Raw genomic sequence first — 18,782 nt, forward strand, 5'->3', positions numbered from 1 at the left:
ATTCTGTTTGTATTTTACATACATTTTTTGTAGATTTGTAGACATTATATAAATATTTGTTATAGTGTTTAGTATCTATGTGTTAGGTATCAAGTTTCACTTTTGATCACTTCACGTAAGTTTAATAGAAAGGTTTGTTTTAGTAGTTATAAATTTCATCTTGTAGTTTAATGGATTTTAAATTAGTTTTAATATATGTGACAGTTAATAAGTTTTATTTGTATTGATCACTTTAAGTGCGCTTAAGTGTTTTTGTTTTTTAAGCTTTTTCCTTTCTTTGATAGGCAATTATATTCAGTATGAGTTCTTTGTTTACCAGCTATTTGACTGTGATTTCTGTTTTTTCTTTTAGATCTGATGATGAATACGAGAAGTATTCGAAACGTTATGTTTTTTAAAGTAAAGATTCTGATACAAGATGTTCAGTATATCCCTGGTTTTCCTATTCATCTTAAAATTAAGATTCCCGAAGGGAACATCGATTATATATATATATATATATATATATATATATATATATATATATATATATATATATATATATATAATTATTTTTTTTTTTTTTTTTTTTTTTTTTTTTTTTTTTTTAATAATAGGGAAGGGAGTACCACATCTGGCTGGAAGAAGGGGGACCCATAGCCTCGGAGGAAACCACACATAACGCATTGGAGGGAATGTAGGTCCCCTCCAATACAGTTTCTGTGTGCTTTTCTCCTACCACCCCCTTCCCTTTTTTTTCCTTTATTGTGTATTTAAAGGTTACAAAACATACAAGACAAATGCCTAAAGGTTATGGATCTCTTGAAGCTCCTCCGCTTCTGGACAGGAACCGAGGACGCAGCAAGCATTTCCCCTCTGGATCGCCACACTGAGACGCTGAAATAAAAAACTGGAAGCCCTTGGGTCTCTGGTGACGTCAATGAGCTTGGAACCCAATTCCTTGAGAAATCCCAAGGCACTCTTGCCCCAGGGGCCGTGCGTCTCAGACGCTATGGGAACAAAGAGGTATTGACCATCCAGTCGCCTGTACTTGAGTGATTTTGCTGTTTCCCTGTGGTTGGCCGCCCCACCTGCTTGATCAGCTCCGAAGTGTACATAGGTGTCAGCCAGGGTGGATACACATGTGTAGTCCCACACCAACTGTCTACCCTCCTTCCATGAGTATATGGTGATGCCATCAGGACGAAGTGCGGGGAAATCCGGGTTTTGGACCCCTAGGATGCGAGGTTCTCTCTCCGCTGGGCACCCAGCTGAGACGAGGCTTCTCTTGATGATGTCATTGACCTCGTTGTGTCTTGCATGCCAGCCCTTTGTGCTTCCGCAATGCAACCCATGCAGTATATATATATATATATATATATATATATATATATATATATATATATATTGTGATTTTATTGGATGAACCATAGATTGGTGGGGGGGAGGAGGTTGTATTGTGGGACAGTTGCTTAATTTAGAAACTGTACTTGTGGTCGATCTCGAACCCATTGTTGATGTGACGACTTATATTGAATTTTGTAACTAGCTCATCAAGATTGTAACTTGCTTAGCTAAATGAATTGTGGGGTTCAGTCCCTGAGCCCATTATGTGCCTCTGTAACCCTTTCCACTACCACCCACAAGATGGGTATGGGGTGCATAATAAATAACCTAAACTAACGATTGTGTGATAATTATTAATTATTTATATTATTATTATAGTATTTATTATAATAATAATTATATATAATAATATTTTTATATTTATTATAATAATAATTGTTGTATTTAATAATTATCACTCTTCCTTCTAATTTTTCTTGAAGGAGGCCGGCCTCCGGTGAAAGAGGGTTGTGACGATCTCTGTCAGGAACCCGTAGGTGCGGGACCGGGACGTCCACCTCCCCGGGGTCGTGCGGCCCAGGCTCTGCTTCAGGAGGCTGGGGTCGTTCATACCCTTGCTGGGGGTGGTTCTTCTCCGGCCCCGACCACGGCGGTCTCCGGGTTTGGAGTCCCTGTGCCTTTTTTTCACCAACTTCGAGGTCATCCCCGGAACTCACAGTTCCTGCGACGGCGCTGGAACCAATCGCATTGGCGTTTGCCTTTCCATTGGAGACTTTCAGCGCCGTGGAGAGGGGGGACCTGCTGCCTGGGTAACAGTATTAACCTACCCTGGCTTTATGCCCTCGTGAGGCCTCTCCAGACCAACAACCAGAGCGCAACACCATAGTCTTCTGAGACTGATGGATGCCTACTACTACTATATATTGTACCTAATAGCCAGAATGCACTACTTAGTCTACTATGCAAACCCTGGTTTGTCTAATAAGCAGAGGTTTTCCTAAAGATCTTATGAAATAATATAGCTTTCCATTATATTTTATATGATTAAACGTATTTTTAATTTGAAACTAACATAGATATACGACCAAAATTACCTAACCTATCATAACCTAAATTAACATAACTAAGAAATATTTCATGTTCTTTATTAATATGATATAGTAATATTATATTAAGAATATAATATATTATATTAAGAACTGTATTATCTTAATATAATATAGTAATATTATATTAAGAACATAAGAAATGTTCTTATTAGGTTAACCAAACATAAGTCAGTAATTCGTGTACTAAATATTATATAATATTATTTGGAATAAACCAATTTGGAAAGAAATATTTGAAAATAACGAAAATCATTCTGCATTTTAGGCCAAGTAGTGCGGTGCGACATATATATATATATATTTTCCAAGAAAGGGTGGAGAGAAGAAGTTCTATAGACTCAGACAGCCACCTTTCCCCGATATATTTGGAAAGGGCCATTGATGCCGACTCCTTTTTAATGGGAGTAGAGGAGATAGACCTCGAAGTTCCCACTCTGGGCACATAGCCAACATTACTCATCCTTCAACGCTGGATGAGACTAGGTCCAAGCGTCTGGCCCCCCCACCCTTGAGCAGAAAAAAACATTCTCTCTTAAATACATATATTTATTTAATTCAACATAATTGATTTGACTCAAAATGTGATATATCTCTTGTGCGACACCACAGGGTTGTTCAACAACGTGGCTACGTATCTTAACAGCAGACGATTTTCAATGGACAAATGGAGGCCATCCAGTACGAGCCCGAGTGTCTGGTGGTGATGGGCCTCAGGAAGCACACGGGCGCCCCACAGCCCATGGTACAGGTCCCTCAACGTCGCCCTCCTCAATGTTATATGGAAGATTGTCTCTGGTGGATGATGATTCTAGTGGATGATGTGTCTGGCGAGTGATGATTTTGGTGGGTGATGTGTCTGGTGGATGATGTGTCTGGTTGGTGATGAGTCTGGTGGATGATGTGTCTGGTGGATGATGATTTTTGGTGGGTGATGTGTCTGGTGGATGATTTGTCTGGTGAGTAATGATTCTGGAGGGTGATGATACTGGTGGATCATGTGTCTGGTGGGTGATGATTCTGGTGGATGATGTGTCTGATGGGTGATGATTCTGGTGGATAATGTGTCTGGTGGGTGATGATTCTGGTGGATCATGTGTCTGATGGGTGATGATTCTGGTGGATAATGTGTCTGGTGGGTGATGATTCTGGTGGATGATGTGTCTGGTGGATCATGTGTCTGGTGGGTGATGATTCTGGTGAATGATGTGTCTGATGGGTGATGATTTTGGTGGATAATGTGTCTGGTGGGTGTTGATACTGGTGGATCATGTGTCTGGTGGGTGATGATTCTGGTGGATCATGTGTCTGGTGGATGATGTGTCTGATGGGTGATGATTCTGGTGGATGATGTGTCTGGTGGGTGATGTGTCTGGTGGGTGATGATACTGGTGGATCATGTGTCTGGTGGGTGATGATTCTGGTGGATCATGTGTCTGGTGGATGATGTGTCTGATGGGTGATGATTCTGGTGGATGATGTGTCTGGTGGGTGATGTGTCTGGTGGGTGATGATACTGGTGGATCATGTGTGATTCTGGTGGGTGATGATTCTGGTGGATGATGTGTCTGGTGGGTGATGATTCTGGTGGATAATGTGTGTGATGAATGATGACTGGTGGATGATGTGTCTGGTGGGTGATGATTCTGGTGGATGATGTGTCTGATGGGTGATGATTCTGGTGGATGATGTGTCTGGTGGGTGATGTGTCTGGTGGGTGATGATACTGGTGGATCATGTGTCTGGTGGGTGATGATTCTGGTGGGTGATGATTCTGGTGGATGATGTGTCTGATGGGTGATGATTCTGGTGGATGATGTGTCTGGTGGATGATGTCTGGCAGGTGATGTGTCTGGTGGGTGATGTCTCCGTTGGGGAAATGTCTTCACTTCATAATTCCTGTTTGTTTTCCTTACTCCTTTCAAACATGTTAAAATCATTTCTTATGTCATCTTACATCCAGTTAGGTAGTAATCCACCGCAAGTCTATAATCTTATGGGCCATCAAATCATCAAGACCAGACAACAGGAAGTAATTATCCGAGAATAGCAAACTTATTGATAGTTAAACACTTGAATACAACCCATTAAGAACAATGCAAATGTAAAAAAATGCACAATTAAAGTGCATTCGCGATGGCAGTTCTTGGAAGACTGTCGGGCGAAGGTATGTGGCTAGGCACATACTTCAAGTCCCTCCATACTTCATACTTCATTCCAGTCCCTACTTTAAGTCGTATAATATGCTCGCCATCTTTCTCTGTCAACATCCTTCACCTTAACGTAATTCTTGTTAAACCTTTAGTTTATCAGGTTTCTTACTAAGTTCACCGAATAAAAAAAATATATACAAAAATATATATAATATATTTCATGTAATTAGTGCAGAAAAATAATATAAATTAATTAAGTCAATTTACCGAATCAATAAAAGCAAGCTTTAATGTCGAAGAACCAACAGAGAATCTCAGAGTTTTGAGGTTTCATAAGTAATGACAAACATACACCCACTTTCATAAGTAATGACAACATACATATACTTTCATAAGTAATGACAACATACAAATACTTTCATAAGTAATGACAAATAAAAGATAATCTTAAAGCTTTGTGGTTTCGTCAAAAGCCTCATTGGTGTAACAATGAGGGTCTTGACCACGTTGATCTCTGGGTTCAACGAGGACTCGCAGATCATGGTCTCCCAGTCGGACTGTGAAGCCAGCTTCAGAGACATTATTGTTGGAGTTCAAGTGGTTAGCTTCGTGGTTGTTGAGGGACACGACGGGCGAGAGGTGGGATGGGACTGGTCCTGCACGACTCCAGTATACAAGGTGTCCAGGGACTGGAGCTGGGTCCTGGGAATTAGTCAAACCAAATTCTTCTGGGGCAGACATGTTGGGTGGAAGATCTGGAAAATAATGGATTAGATGAATAGTGGAAAATGTTGATAACAAAACTGTATGAATTTCTATGATGCATTTCATTAATATCAAATAAATAAACATCACACACAAAACTTTAAAAGCAACTTAGTTGACAACTTACTTGAATTCCTCTTGTTCTCCTGAGTGTTTACGGATCCATCGTACTGGCTCTCCAGCCAAGCGTCAGCTGGGTAGGCTGGCTCCCCGTGCTTCAAGATGTCCATTCCTGGCGTATAGATATTGTTAGAGATATAGAACATATACAATGTATAATGAATGCGTTCATAACACTAAAAATATAACAATTATCAATTATATAATACAAAAGTGAAAACTTTATGTATTATCTTCACTTGCCTGCAATTTCCAATTCTGGAGGCACCCTCAAGAGGCCGAGCAGCCTGAGGGAACCAAACATAACTAAACAGAGACCACCAGACCAGGCCAGTATGGCCAACGCCCCCACTATGTTCCAGGCGAGGACCTCCGCGCTGCCCCCGTACACAATGCCACCATCCTGGAAGAGGGCCACAGCAACCAGCCCCCACAACCCACCTCCCATGTGTACAGCCACAGCATCAAGTGGGTCGTCAACTGTGGAAGAAATATTTATTAACTTTACATCCACAACCTCAACAGTCCCAATATGCACGTACGCTTCCCAATAATAAAATTTTTTATAAATATTATTATTTAAGTATATGCCATCTACAGAACATAACGTTAAAGTTAAAATATTTCAAACTCAAGTTAGATAAAACTGGCTACTTGTTGCCTTCTTGAGACAAAGTTAAGAAAACTGAGCGGTGAGAGAAGCAGTGACGTACCCTTCAACTTGGGCAGAAGGGTGTGGATGGCGAGGAACACTGATCCACCCACTGTACCAATGACACTGGCACTCCACGGCCGCACAACGTTGCACCCGGCACTGATTGACACCTGTCATGGAAACATGTCCTTAAGCATTGGATAAACAAACTCAGACATATTGCAAGTAACACCATTTTGATAAGAAATTTGTTATGTTATCATAATACTAAGTTAAGTTTAAATCAAACGTCTGTCAATGAAAATTTACAGCGAGCAGAGTCCATCATACTAGCGCTAATGGACTCCCGGCCACACAGCGCAGAGCGGTACATACCATGCCAGCGAGAGAACCATTAAGAGCCATTAGGAAGGACCAGGTGGACTCCCTCCCACACAGCACAGAACGGTACACCAAGAGCACAGCGATGCCTCCTGAAGACGCCGAGATCACAGTGTTAAAGACAGCCTTGGCAATGGCTACAGCATCACCCTCGTGGCTGATGGACGCTTGGGACCCTCCGTTGAAGGCCAGGAACCCGAAGAGCAGGATGAAGCCTCCCAAAGCTGCCAGCTGGAAGTTCAAACACAACTTTACACCTCCACCTTGACGTGTAATATTTGTATTAAACATGATAATCCACAAATATTTATATCTTGCTTCATGACTTCAGATAATAATATATTACCACTGTTCTATGAACATACCGGCACAGAGTGTCCACGTATCTCCTTGCCCTTGGGTCCGAAGCGACCAATTCTGGGCCCAAGAATTACAGCCCCAACAAGAGCTGCCACGCCCCCTGTGAGGTGGACGACGCCAGAGCCACCGAAGTCCTGGTAGTGTTGAGTCTTGAGCCAGCCAACGTCTGACCAGGTCCAGTGTGACACCACAGGGTACACCACAGCTGTACAAACACAAATATTATCATAACTGAGCTGTTACAACACACAAACATGATTAAAACACGGCACACTACAGCTGTACCAACACTGCTGTATTTTATAATGTATCTATTAATTCCGTGGGAAATGTATTATTGTTTGCATTGCCTTTTAAATTTATTGAGAAACACATAAAGTTTAATTATAATGATCAGTGTTAGGCTATTATTGTCTAACAAATTGTCTTTCTCTCAAGATTGCCCTGTTAAGGTTCCTCTCAAATATTATCTAAATTATATAAATAAAGCCAGTGAGTAAAGTTATTTATTCATTGACCACAAAATAGTGTAAAGTATCCTGCTAAATTTGAAACATACTTTACAGAGAGAAAGAGGCTTCACACCCACCTGACAGCACGGTCGTGTAGATGAGATAAGCATTGAAGGCACACCGCTCAGCCATCGACCCCGAGATGATGGTGGAGGCTGTGGTGGCGATGACGAACTGGAAGAACCAGAAGGCCAGGTGCTCGTCCGACAGCCCGTACGACGCCCAGTACTCTGTACCACAGAAGCTGTTCCCGCCTCCAAACGCCAGCGGGAACCCCACCAGCCAGTACGCTATGCCACCAATGACTGGGGAGAGTAACAGGGCAGATGGTTAGTACAGGGTGGGGACGATTGTGGAATTCATATCATTATTACTACGTGAGGCTTGGTGGGAGGAAGTCGGTTAATTAAATACAGAGAACAATTTAGTATATAACACCAGCAGATGGAAAAGCAAAAGCAGGAAATTACAGGAATACAAGAGTCGGCAAAGTTATATACATTGAGAGCTTACTTTAGCTATGAGATAGGAATAAAAAAATCATGTGCTGGTTCACCAGACATAAGCCAGATACGATAACAAATAACGAAGGTGTTTGATAACTTACAGACATCGAGCATGTTCTTGAGAAGGATGTTGGTGGTGTTCTTGGACCTTACGGAGCCTGCCTCAAGGAATGCGAACCCGGTCTGCAAGACTGAAATATAAACAAATGTTAGTCAAAAGTACAAATTGCATTCCAAATACATTATTCTAAGCATAATAAAACAAAATCTAACACACAGATTATTGTACGTCTATATACAACTATATAAAATACAACCATTTTATTAATATACAAAATGTGAAATAGGTGCCATATATATGTTTAAAAACTTGAAAAAAGAGAGAAAATACAGATTTTGGTACTTACTGAATATGAGGATGCCGAACACAATGAGGAAGAGGGTGTCCAGGTCATTCTGCAGAATGTCCAGTTCCCGGGACATTGGCGTCGGGTTCTCGCCAGACATTAGTAAACTTACATTGTGTCCGGCATCCATATTTGTTGCTGCCAGCGAGACTTCCAGATCTCTCAAATTGCAGCTTAAAAATTATTAGCAAAATAAATTTCCAGACAAAATTAACACGTCGTAAATTCCTGTGGATGTAATGTGGAGCAAGCCAAGCAGCTCCGAGGGTCTCGCCTTCCTGCTGCCAGGGCCTGCAACCTAATATCTAATTTCAGCGACCCTCTGGAGTATATATAGGTGAGCAACCAAGTTGCCGATTGGTACTTTTTGCAGATACGTCACTCTTCCGGGTAATTTGGGATATCGATATTTATGGCAGGTGGCTGCAAGTAATGAATCCCCCAATGGTGAACATTCCAGTTGTAAAGTATGTGAACAAGAGTTGGGACATACTCTCCAACACTAATTTGTGATTGCCCTGTTATCAGTGATTTCAGACCAAATGGTATGAGGTACTCTGATATTTGTAATTATTTCATATACTAAGAAGTGTATGAAGTTGAAGATATTCTTGTGCTGTACCCAGATTTTGCTAGTGGAGGCTAATAGATACCTTACTTTTCATGCTCTCTCCTGATTCCATGTATGACTAGCTGTCCTGTGAGGTGGGGATGTTGGATGAGGGTGTAGCTGGTTTTTTATCTACACTGTGTGGTAGATCAAAAGGGGCTTCTGCAGAATAGGGTAGAAGCACATTGTTGTGTATACCTAAGCTTGTTAAAAAGACATTATTTGAGAGGAATCTGATAGAAACTGGTAAAAATAAATATAATATAATATTTCCATGATCAGTGCTTAGCTCTTATAAAAATCATAACGTTAATATTTAGTCAAAGTTAATTTATTTTTGTACTGAGGTAGGTATTTTCTCCCCTGATTCCGTGTATGATTAACCATCCTGTGAAATGGGAATATTAGATGAACTTATAGCTAGTTTTTAATCTACAATGTATAATCTTTCATATATAATTGGGTAACAGCACATTGCTGTGTATACCTAAGCTTGTTAATAAAAAAAGGGTAATTTAGCAAGATGTTTAACAAAAAAGTTTGTTTCCCGACCCGCCGAGGAATAGTTCGACGCTTGATCCATGTTCCATATTTTAATATCCTAAATATTTAGATACTTTGCATATTTTCTATAATTTTCTCGTTCATATCTTTTTATTTTGTAGGGGGAACACTCTGCACCATTACATTCCTCCCATGGTGGTAGTTGTTGTTTTAGATTCAGCTACTGGGAACACTTAGGAGGGTAGAAATAGCCTAAGCTACTCCATCCCTTTGAGATGTATTCTCGTCTCAATAAACATACTTCAACTTGAACTCGGAACAAAATATCCATGTGGCACGGGCTATAGTGAGCCCGTAATTGAGTTTGGTTATTCACGATAACTTTGTTATTGTGATATTTGGGTCAGAGTTTTAAATGAAGGTAGAGTTTCCTTCTTTTCGCAATGGTTTTAGTCTTTAGTTTTAATAACATTATCTTGGTGGCGGGTATAGATGCACAATGTTCACTAGTGCGTCCCAGTCTTCAACTGCTTTGTTAACCATTGTTGTGGATTTTGTATTTATTTTATTTATTTGATTTATATACAAGAGTTCTTACATTCTTGTACAGTCACTAGCACGCATAGCGTTTTAGGCAGAACCTTAATTAATCCTAATTTTTCCCAGGAATACGACCCGCCAAATCATTTAACAACCAGGTACCTATTCACTGATGGTAAACAGAGGCTACAGTTAAGGATTGGCGCCAAATAAATCCTTCCCGGCCAGGATATGAACCTAGGCCAAAGTGCTCGCGAAATGCCAGGCGAGTGTGTTACCACTTCGCCACGGGGCCAATAGATTTAATGCAGCTGCTCCAGGTGGTTGAATGTTGAGTTTGATGTGAAGGGCTTCAGTTGCTTCACATTATAGTAAGTGATGCAATAGTGGCATTTCTACACCTGTTCCACATATATGACACCCTTTACCTATTGGGTTTATTACCTCCCAGCAGCACTTGTAACCAAGTCTTAGTTTGTGTATGGCTACTGCAATGTCCCTGTATAGCTTTTATCCAGGCTTGAAAGAGGATTGATTGATTGATGAAGATTAAGCCACCCAAAAGGTGGCACGGGCATGAATAGCCCGTAAGTGGTGGCCCTTTTGAGCCATTCCCAGTATCAAGATCTGATACTAGAGATCTGTGGAGGTGCAAGTGCACCCTGCGTGACGGGAGATGTCTCCCGTGTTGAAAGAGGATTACCCAGTGGCTTTGTACCACATCGCGGTGGGTCTGCCTTCCGTTACTTTGGCTCTGTGGCAACTTTTGACAGTCAGGAATATTTTCTTCTTGATTTGCTCCTGAATCTGTGAGAAACTTGACGTTATTTTTACCTGTACCCATGGCGGTATTAATTGTTTCTCATATAACAAAACACACTCATTAGCGTCCCCTGCACTCGTTAACCTAATTGGAGAATAAATATTTACCTCAGAAATTATCCCTAATACTCTGTAAGTGTAGTTCCTTCCTCATTACCTCAATCACAATTTCTCTGGAATCCTAAGATTAGTTTCAGGGCTTCTTTTTGCAACTTCTCTAACTAAATCAACAGCTCTGTGTTCCATTCGGGTTTGGAACGGGTTCTTGGGTTATGGAACAAATTATCAGGTAACCTAGTAGTCGTTGGATCAGTAGATTGTTCCAAGAGTAGGTTAGACACAGATATGAGTGAGTTTGGGTGGGCATAAATAGGAGGATGGGGAAATTAGGGGCTCGACCCCGAGTCCTTTGCCCCTACCTGGACAAGGACCTGTCATCTTCGTTCAGGTCGGTGTTCTATCCCCGACCGTCTAAGTAGTTAGGAAATGTCTATGTTTATCTCTCAGAATGTTCGGTAATACGTTTATTGCTTGTGATGTGTGTCTATGTATGTATTAACACGATGTACTGAACGGGGTGAGAATAGCTTGAGCTACCTCATCCCTTTGTGTGTATTTTACCTCAATAAACTTATTTCAATTTCAATTTCCAAGTAGTTGGGCACCATTCCTTCCCTCCGTCCTATCCTAAATCTTAATCCCTTCTAAAGGTTATATTGTCCTAATGGCTTAGCGCTTTCTCCTGATAATTACTTTACCTCTCCTTATCCCCAAGTGTGACCTGAGAACGTAGACTACTCTGCTGTTTCACAAGGGATCAGGGTATATTATTTGTTCGTTGAGTTTCAATATATTCCTTTATATACATGCGTTAACCAGCGTATGTTGTTACATATTTATGTTTAAAACTGTTCAATCTTTCAATAACCAATTTGCTCAATGACTCGTCAATCATTGTGTGACCGTTCCACCTGTCCAACCTTGTTACTGTTTAACGTACTTCTCAACGTAATTCTTATGGTGTTTACGGGTTATTCATGCCCGTGCCACCTCTTGGGTGCCTTAATCTTTATCAATCAATATCCACAATATCCTGGATTGGCTTTGGCTCGACGTCGAATCGATGTTGATGACGTTACTTTAACGTTGAATACGCGTTGCTCTTGGATAATTGTTCCCACTGCGGTGGGTTCATTACAACGAGGTCATTACATTACCATAAACTACCGCTTCATAGCGATATATGAACCTTCATTTGTTTCATTTGATTGATTGATTGATGAAGATTAAGCCACCCAAGAGGTGGCACGGGCATGAATAGCCCGTAAGTGGTGGCCCTTTTGAGCCATTACCAGTATCAATATATGATACTGGAGATCTGTGGAGGTGCAACTACACCCTGCGTGACGGAAGATGTCTCCCGTGATTTAAAACAGATTGAATTGATTGATGAAGATTAAGCCACCCAAGAGGTGGCACGGGCATGAATAGCCCGTAAGTGGTACAATTTTTTTTCTCAGTATTCTGAGGTTGCATTTAACCATCAAGCTGTTATCGCGGGGGAGGATACTGCTTCACAGTCTTTATGAGGGTGTCCAGCTGCTGGACACCTTTGTTGACCAGGAGAGTGGCTGTGTTGATGGCTTCAGGGTGGCCACTGCATGATTCAGGAACTCTTAAAGCTCTTCTAAGGTCATTGGTTGCTTCACATTCCAGAAGATAGTGAAGTAATGGCTTTTCTGTGACAGTTTGGCAGAAGATGCACTCTCTCTGTCGGGGTTCACCAATCTCCCAGTTGCATCTGTAACCTAGACGTAGTCCATATAACCTAACTGCTATTTCCCTGTGGATTCCTTTTGGGATATTTAACCTTTCTAATTTGGTTGCCTGAAGATACCATGTTGCAGATGGCGAACCTTCAGCTATTCTCTGGTGTAGGTAGGCTTTGTTGAGATGTGAGAGTTTTTTGGTGATGATGTTTTTTATGTTCTCTAGGCTGGGTTCATTAAACAGTTCGAAGTGTTATATGAACAAGTCGTCAGCTGTCCTGGAAGCTTTCGTGTAGTGTCATTAATCAGCCATTATCCCCAACCACTTGGGCTGGACGGTACAGCGACGGTTTTTTGTGATTAATACATTACGTACCTCTGCATTAGTGCAGCTACCCTAGACTATATGAAGGAGCACGAGAGACATCTCCCGTCACGCAGGGTGCAGTCGCACCTCCACAGATCTCCAGTATCATCTACTGATACTGGTGATGGCTCAAAAGGGCCACCACTTACGGGCTATTCATGCCCATACCACCTTTTGGGTGGCTTAATCTTCATCAATCAATATGAAGGGGGAGTACTGCTGCCCTAGACTATATGAAGGGGAGTACACCTGCCCTAGACTATATGAAGGGGAGTACACCTGCCCTAGACTATATGAAGGGGAGTACAGCTGCCCTAGACTATATGAAGGGGAGTACAGCTGCCCTAGACTATATGACGGGGAGTACAGCTGCCCTACACTATATGAAGGGGAGTACAGCTGCCCTAGACTATATGAAGGGGAGTACAGCTGCCCTAGACTATATGAAGGGGAGTACAGCTACCCAAGACTATATGAAGGGGAATACAGCTGCCCAAGACTATATGAAGGGGAGTACAGCTGCCCTAGACTATATGAAGGGGAGTACAGCTGCACTAGACTATATGAAGGGGAGTACAGCTACCCTAGACTATATGAAGGGGAGTACAGCTGCCCTAGACTATATGAAGGAGAGTACAGCTGCCCTAGACTATATGAAGGGGGAGTACAGCTGCCCTAGACTGTATGAAGGGGAGTACAACTGCCCTAGACTATATGAAGGGGAGTACACCTGCCCTAGACTATATGAAGGGGGAGTACAGCTGCCCTAGACTATATGAAGGGGGAGTACAGCTGCCCTAGACTATATGAAGGGGAGTACAACTGCCCTAGACTATATGAAGGAGGAGTACAGCTGCCCTAGACTATATGAAGGGGAGTACAACTGCCCTAGACTATATGAAGGGGAGTACAGCTGTCCTAGACTATATGAAGGGGAGTACAGCTGCCCTAGACTATATGAAGGGGAGTACAGCTGCCCTAGACTATATGAAGGGGAGTACAGCTGCCCTAGACTATATGAAGGGGAGTACAGCTGCCCTAGACTATATGAAGGGGAGTACAGCTGCCCTAGACTATATGAAGGGGAGTACAGCTGCCCTAGACTATATGAAGGGGAGTACAGCTGCCCTAGACTATATGAAGGGGAGTACAGCTGCCCTAGACTATTTGAAGGGGAGTACACCTGCCCTAGACTATATGAAGGGGGAGTACAGCTGCCCTAGACTATATGAAGGGGAGTACACCTGCCCTAGACTATATGAAGGGGGAGTACAGCTGCCCTAGACTATATGAAGGGGGAGTACACCTGCCCTAGACTATATGAAGGGGAGTACAGCTGCCCTAGACTATATGAAGGGGAGTACACCTGCCCTAGACTATATGAAGGGGGAGTACAGCTGCCCTAGACTATATGAAGGGGAGTACAGCTGCCCTAGACTATATGAAGGGGGAGTACAGCTGCCCTAGACTATATGAAGGGGAGTACAACTGCCCTAGACTATATGAAGGGAAGTACAGCTGCCCTAGACTATATGAAGGGGGAGTACACCTGCCCTAGACTATATGAAGGGGCAGTACACCTGCCCTAGACTATATGAAGGGAAGTACAGCTACCCAAGACTATATGAAGGGGGAGTACAGCTGCCCTAGACTATATGAAGGGAAGTACAGCTGCCCTAGACTATATGAAGGGGAGTATAGTGTGTCAAAACGCTAGCTCCGTGATGCTAAAAATCCCCATCACACAGGAAATTGAAATAAGTTTATTGAGGTAAAATACACACAAAGGGACGAGGTAGCTCAAGCTATTCTCACCCCGTTCAGTACGTCGTGTTAATACATACATATAAACACATCACAAACAAATCACACAGGATGGTTAGTCATACAGAGGCATATGATAAGTAGTCTGCACTGACAGACTCCGGGTGCATTATGAGGATATCATGAACACAAGAGTGAACAAGGTAGCAGTGATACTAAAAATCCCCATCACACATGATGGTTAGTCATACAGAGCCATATATTCAGTAGCCTGCACTGGCAAATTTTGGGTGCACTATGAGGATATCTTCAAGAACACTAGAGTGAATAAAGTAATTGCAAAGCTCCAGGTATCTCATGCCAACTGGTCTGAAAGGTCTAATAACTGGGCTCGGTGGTGTAGTGTGGGAGATCATGCCGGAGTTCCTGCTCACAGAGTTTGTACCTGGAGTGCTCAGGATTGGGAGATCCGTCACCTGCAGCCACCTGTCACAGGTAACGGTAACCAAACCTAATCCTGGCAACCACTGTGTCGCACAGTCTGGTGGACGTTTTGTGTTGCTCATTTATATATATATATATATATATATATATATATATATATATATATATATATATACAAGAGTTGTTACATTCTTGTACAGCCACTAGTACGCGTAGCGTTTCGGACAGGTCCCTGGAATACGATCCCCGCCGCGAAGAATCGTTGTTACAACCAAGTACCCATTTTACTGTTGAGTAAATATTGAGTGTTGATATATAGATATAGGTTTCAGATCTGAACAAATCATAGCTTATTATACTAGTGCTTTCAGGTCGTTGGGAGTCAGTAATTTGTTTCCTATCAGACCTGAGTGTTTGGAACAATATAATTTTGACGGTAGAGATGGGGATACCTAGTTCTAATTCAACTTCATCTTTGTTACACGCTAATTTGGCTGCAATGTCTGTCTCATTATGACGGGTTATATTTATTTTTGTATCTTTTTGAATCTCCTTTGTATGGATACCATCACAGCGACGGTATCGCTTCATGCAGGTCGGCGTTCAAACCCACCGACCGTCCATGTGTTTGGGTACCATTCCTTCCCATCCCAAATCCTGATCCTGGGCGCTTTCCCCCGATAATTCCCTTTCCCCCTTCAACCACCGTGGCATCAGTGGGAATTAGCTGTAAAAATCACCAACCAGCATCTCATCTGGTCGCCTATAAATACCGCAGTGCTCCCCGAAAACAGACAGTAGTTGGAGGAGCTTGAGAGTGAGAAGGTGTACCCTGTAGCGAGTAGATTATCCCAATAATATACTCGCTCCAAATATAGTGTTAATATTCCTGTCAACCTTTGGAGATGAATGAGGTGAGGCGTTGCCCGGGCAACACGGTGAGGCGTTGCCCGAGCAATATAAGCAGCAAGAATATCAAACATTAACTAGTCTACTTTCAAGTGTGGTCTAGAGCAGACACTTGCGAGATACTGTACCAACGCTCAGTGCGCTCAACTCACACCAACGTATCACCTGTGTACTTCTGTATATTCGACCAAATATATATATTGTATCTTAGTGTCTGTGTTTATATGTCACCATACTTTACGTAACAATAGAACCGTTACATTGGTCACCCACAGAGCGTTGGTACAGTAACTCGCAAGTGTCTGCTCTAGACCACACTTGAAAGTAGACTAGTTAATGTTTGATATTCTTGCTGCTTATATTGCTCGGGCAACACCTCACCGTGTTGCCCGGGCAACGCCTCACCTCATTCATCTCCAAAGGTTGACAGGAATATTAACACTATATTTGGAGCGAGTATATTATTGGGATAATCTACTCGCTACAACCCCATTTCGTCTTCAGTTAACTAAGATATTTTCCTTGCGATTTTGAGAGATCCAACTATGGATTCCGGCCAAGATATAACCTGGTTAATGTCTGCCGAAGACCCGCCGTCAGCGACGCTGTCTTCAGTCGTCCGGGAGGAACGTGACCTGCTGGCTCCCTCGCTGACTGACCAGGACATGTTCTTCCTCATTCTGACCGGAATCCTAATATTCAGTGAGTATCAACGTTAATGTTATTTCCTATCATTAGCGGCACGTTTCTAATTAACAGTGTCCTCTTGAAAGCACCACTTTTAAAAGTATATAAACAGATATACAGATCACGGTATCTCCATATACATTACTTTGGGAGGGAGAATACTAGGCTGCGACCGGGTCTATCTTTCCCATCCCCGCTCTCTCAATTACTCCTCTCTCTCTCCCCCTTTCAGTTATCTCTTTCCGTATTCTCCCCTCTCTTCTGCTCTGTCCTATCTTACCCCTCTTCCCCAACATCCACCCTTTCTCACCTTTCCTGCCCTCTGTCCCCACCCCCCTTTCCCTTCGATCTCTATCGCAGAAAATGTAATACTGAATTCGCTTTCACCGTCTGCATCACTACATATTTCCTACATACTATCTTCATTTTTGTAAGCTTCTTCACTACTCATTATCTTAGTCTTTATTTAAGGCATCTCACCGTCTTTATTGACGGGCATCATCACTTACCGTCTTTATTTCACCCAATCTTCCTCGCTGTAAATACCTTAACTACTCACAGCCATCATCACTATAACCATCTTCACTACACACAGCCTCCAACACTGTAACGATTTACATTACAAATAACCATGCTCATCCCTGTAACCATCTTCACTAAATACTGTCTTTACTAAAACTTATTTAGTGGATACTAACCATCCACTAAATACGTGGATGAATGTAGAAAATAGAGAACTATTAGCTGAATATCAAATAAATGGATTTATTCACACAGATAGATATATTAGACGAGGAGGGGGAGTAGCCATATATGTTAGGGACAATTTGAAATGTAGTCTCAAAGAGGGAATCAAAACTGAACCACACACAGAAACTATATGGATAGAATTTAACGAAAAAGCAAATCTTATAATAGGAGCTATATACAGGCCACCAAACTTAGTCGGGATGGAAGCAAAGCACCTATGGGATGAAATATCTAGAGCATCTGGGTCTAACAGTATTTGTGCCATGGATGACTTTAATTTTAGTGGAATAAATTGGTTTAACAGAACAGGGAATAATGAAGCAGAAGATTTATAGAATTAATTGACGATTGCTTTCTTACGCAACACATTGGAACCAACGCGGGAAAATAATATTTTAGATTTAGTGTTAACTAGCAGGGGAAACACAAATTAATGACATCGAAATAGGGAGTGAGCTAGGGAACAGTGATCACAAAGAAATCAGATTTAGCATAGAATGGAATAGATCTGTAGGAGAAAATTATGTTAACGTGCCAGATTTTCGAAAAGCTGATTTTAATAGCCTAAGAAATGTTTTGGGTCAAATAGATTGGAAAGTCTTTGGCATGAGAGTTGGCCGGTCTTGGAGCGAGACATGAACCCAGCGATTGGTGCCTAAGATTTTTTTGGTCAAATAGATTGGAATCTTGGGCATGGGGGTTTGGCAGTCTTGGAGCGAGATGTAAACCCAGCGATAGGTGACGTAAAAAGGGATTTCGATGTGGATTTAAAATATAACTGATTTAAAAATATTCTATGCAAAGCACAGGAACGTAGTATTCCATACAAATTGAATAGATCGAATACCAATGACCCAAAATGGATAACAAAGTATCTGAAGAACCTTATAGGTAGAAAGAGCGTGGTACAAAAGGATTAAGAATAGGGAAGTCAGTTTAGAACAGGAATTCGTACAACCGGTTAGAAATGTTAAAAAGACAGGTTGACTAGTTTAGCAGTTACCAGGGAGGATGTTGTTAAACAAACAGTAAAACTCAAACCAAACAAATCCCCAAGGCCGGATGAAGTGTTTGCCAGGGTGCTTAAAGAATGCAAAGAGGAGCTTTGGGAGGCACTGTCTACCATATTTAATAAATCAATAGAGTCAGGCAGAGTCCCAGAGTCATGGAAGGTTGCTAATGTGGTACCAATTTTTAAGAAAGGAGATAGATCACTTGCATCAAACTATCGGCTAAAGGACTAGGAGACCGACATACATTCTGTTATATATAGAAATCAAGTATTTATTCAGTAATAAAATACAGGTATTCTCTATTCTGGAAAT

General features: G+C 41.8%; 1 protein-coding gene across 1 annotated transcript; it reads right to left on the bottom strand.

Annotated features, from left to right (window-relative positions):
- Positions 1-5,032: 5,032 nt before the first annotated feature.
- On the bottom strand, positions 5,033-11,013 carry LOC123752939 (putative ammonium transporter 1). The gene is made up of 10 exons (XM_069322946.1): positions 10,934-11,013; positions 8,292-8,464; positions 7,986-8,075; positions 7,456-7,683; positions 6,872-7,071; positions 6,501-6,737; positions 6,184-6,295; positions 5,714-5,950; positions 5,478-5,582; positions 5,033-5,340 (listed from the first exon to the last, which is right to left on the bottom strand). The coding sequence occupies exons 1-10, from the start codon at positions 11,011-11,013 to the stop codon at positions 5,033-5,035; spliced, it is 1,770 nt and encodes a 589-aa protein (XP_069179047.1).
- Between the last annotated feature and the right edge of the window lie 7,769 nt (positions 11,014-18,782).

This window comes from Procambarus clarkii, chromosome 11 (genome assembly GCF_040958095.1).
Source record: "Procambarus clarkii isolate CNS0578487 chromosome 11, FALCON_Pclarkii_2.0, whole genome shotgun sequence".
Classification (NCBI taxonomy): domain Eukaryota; kingdom Metazoa; phylum Arthropoda; class Malacostraca; order Decapoda; family Cambaridae; genus Procambarus; species Procambarus clarkii.

Coding starts and splice junctions, on each gene's coding strand:
- LOC123752939 (XM_069322946.1), bottom strand. CDS start 11,013: ATGGAACACAGAGCTGTTGATTTAGTTAGAGAAGTTGCAAAAAGAAGC. Junction 7,072..7,455: donor CTACACGACCGTGCTGTCAG/GTGGGTGTGAAG, acceptor GTGTTTGTACAG/CTGTGGTGTACCCTGTGGTG. Junction 5,341..5,477: donor GGAGAACAAGAGGAATTCAA/GTAAGTTGTCAA, acceptor ATTATTTTCCAG/ATCTTCCACCCAACATGTCT.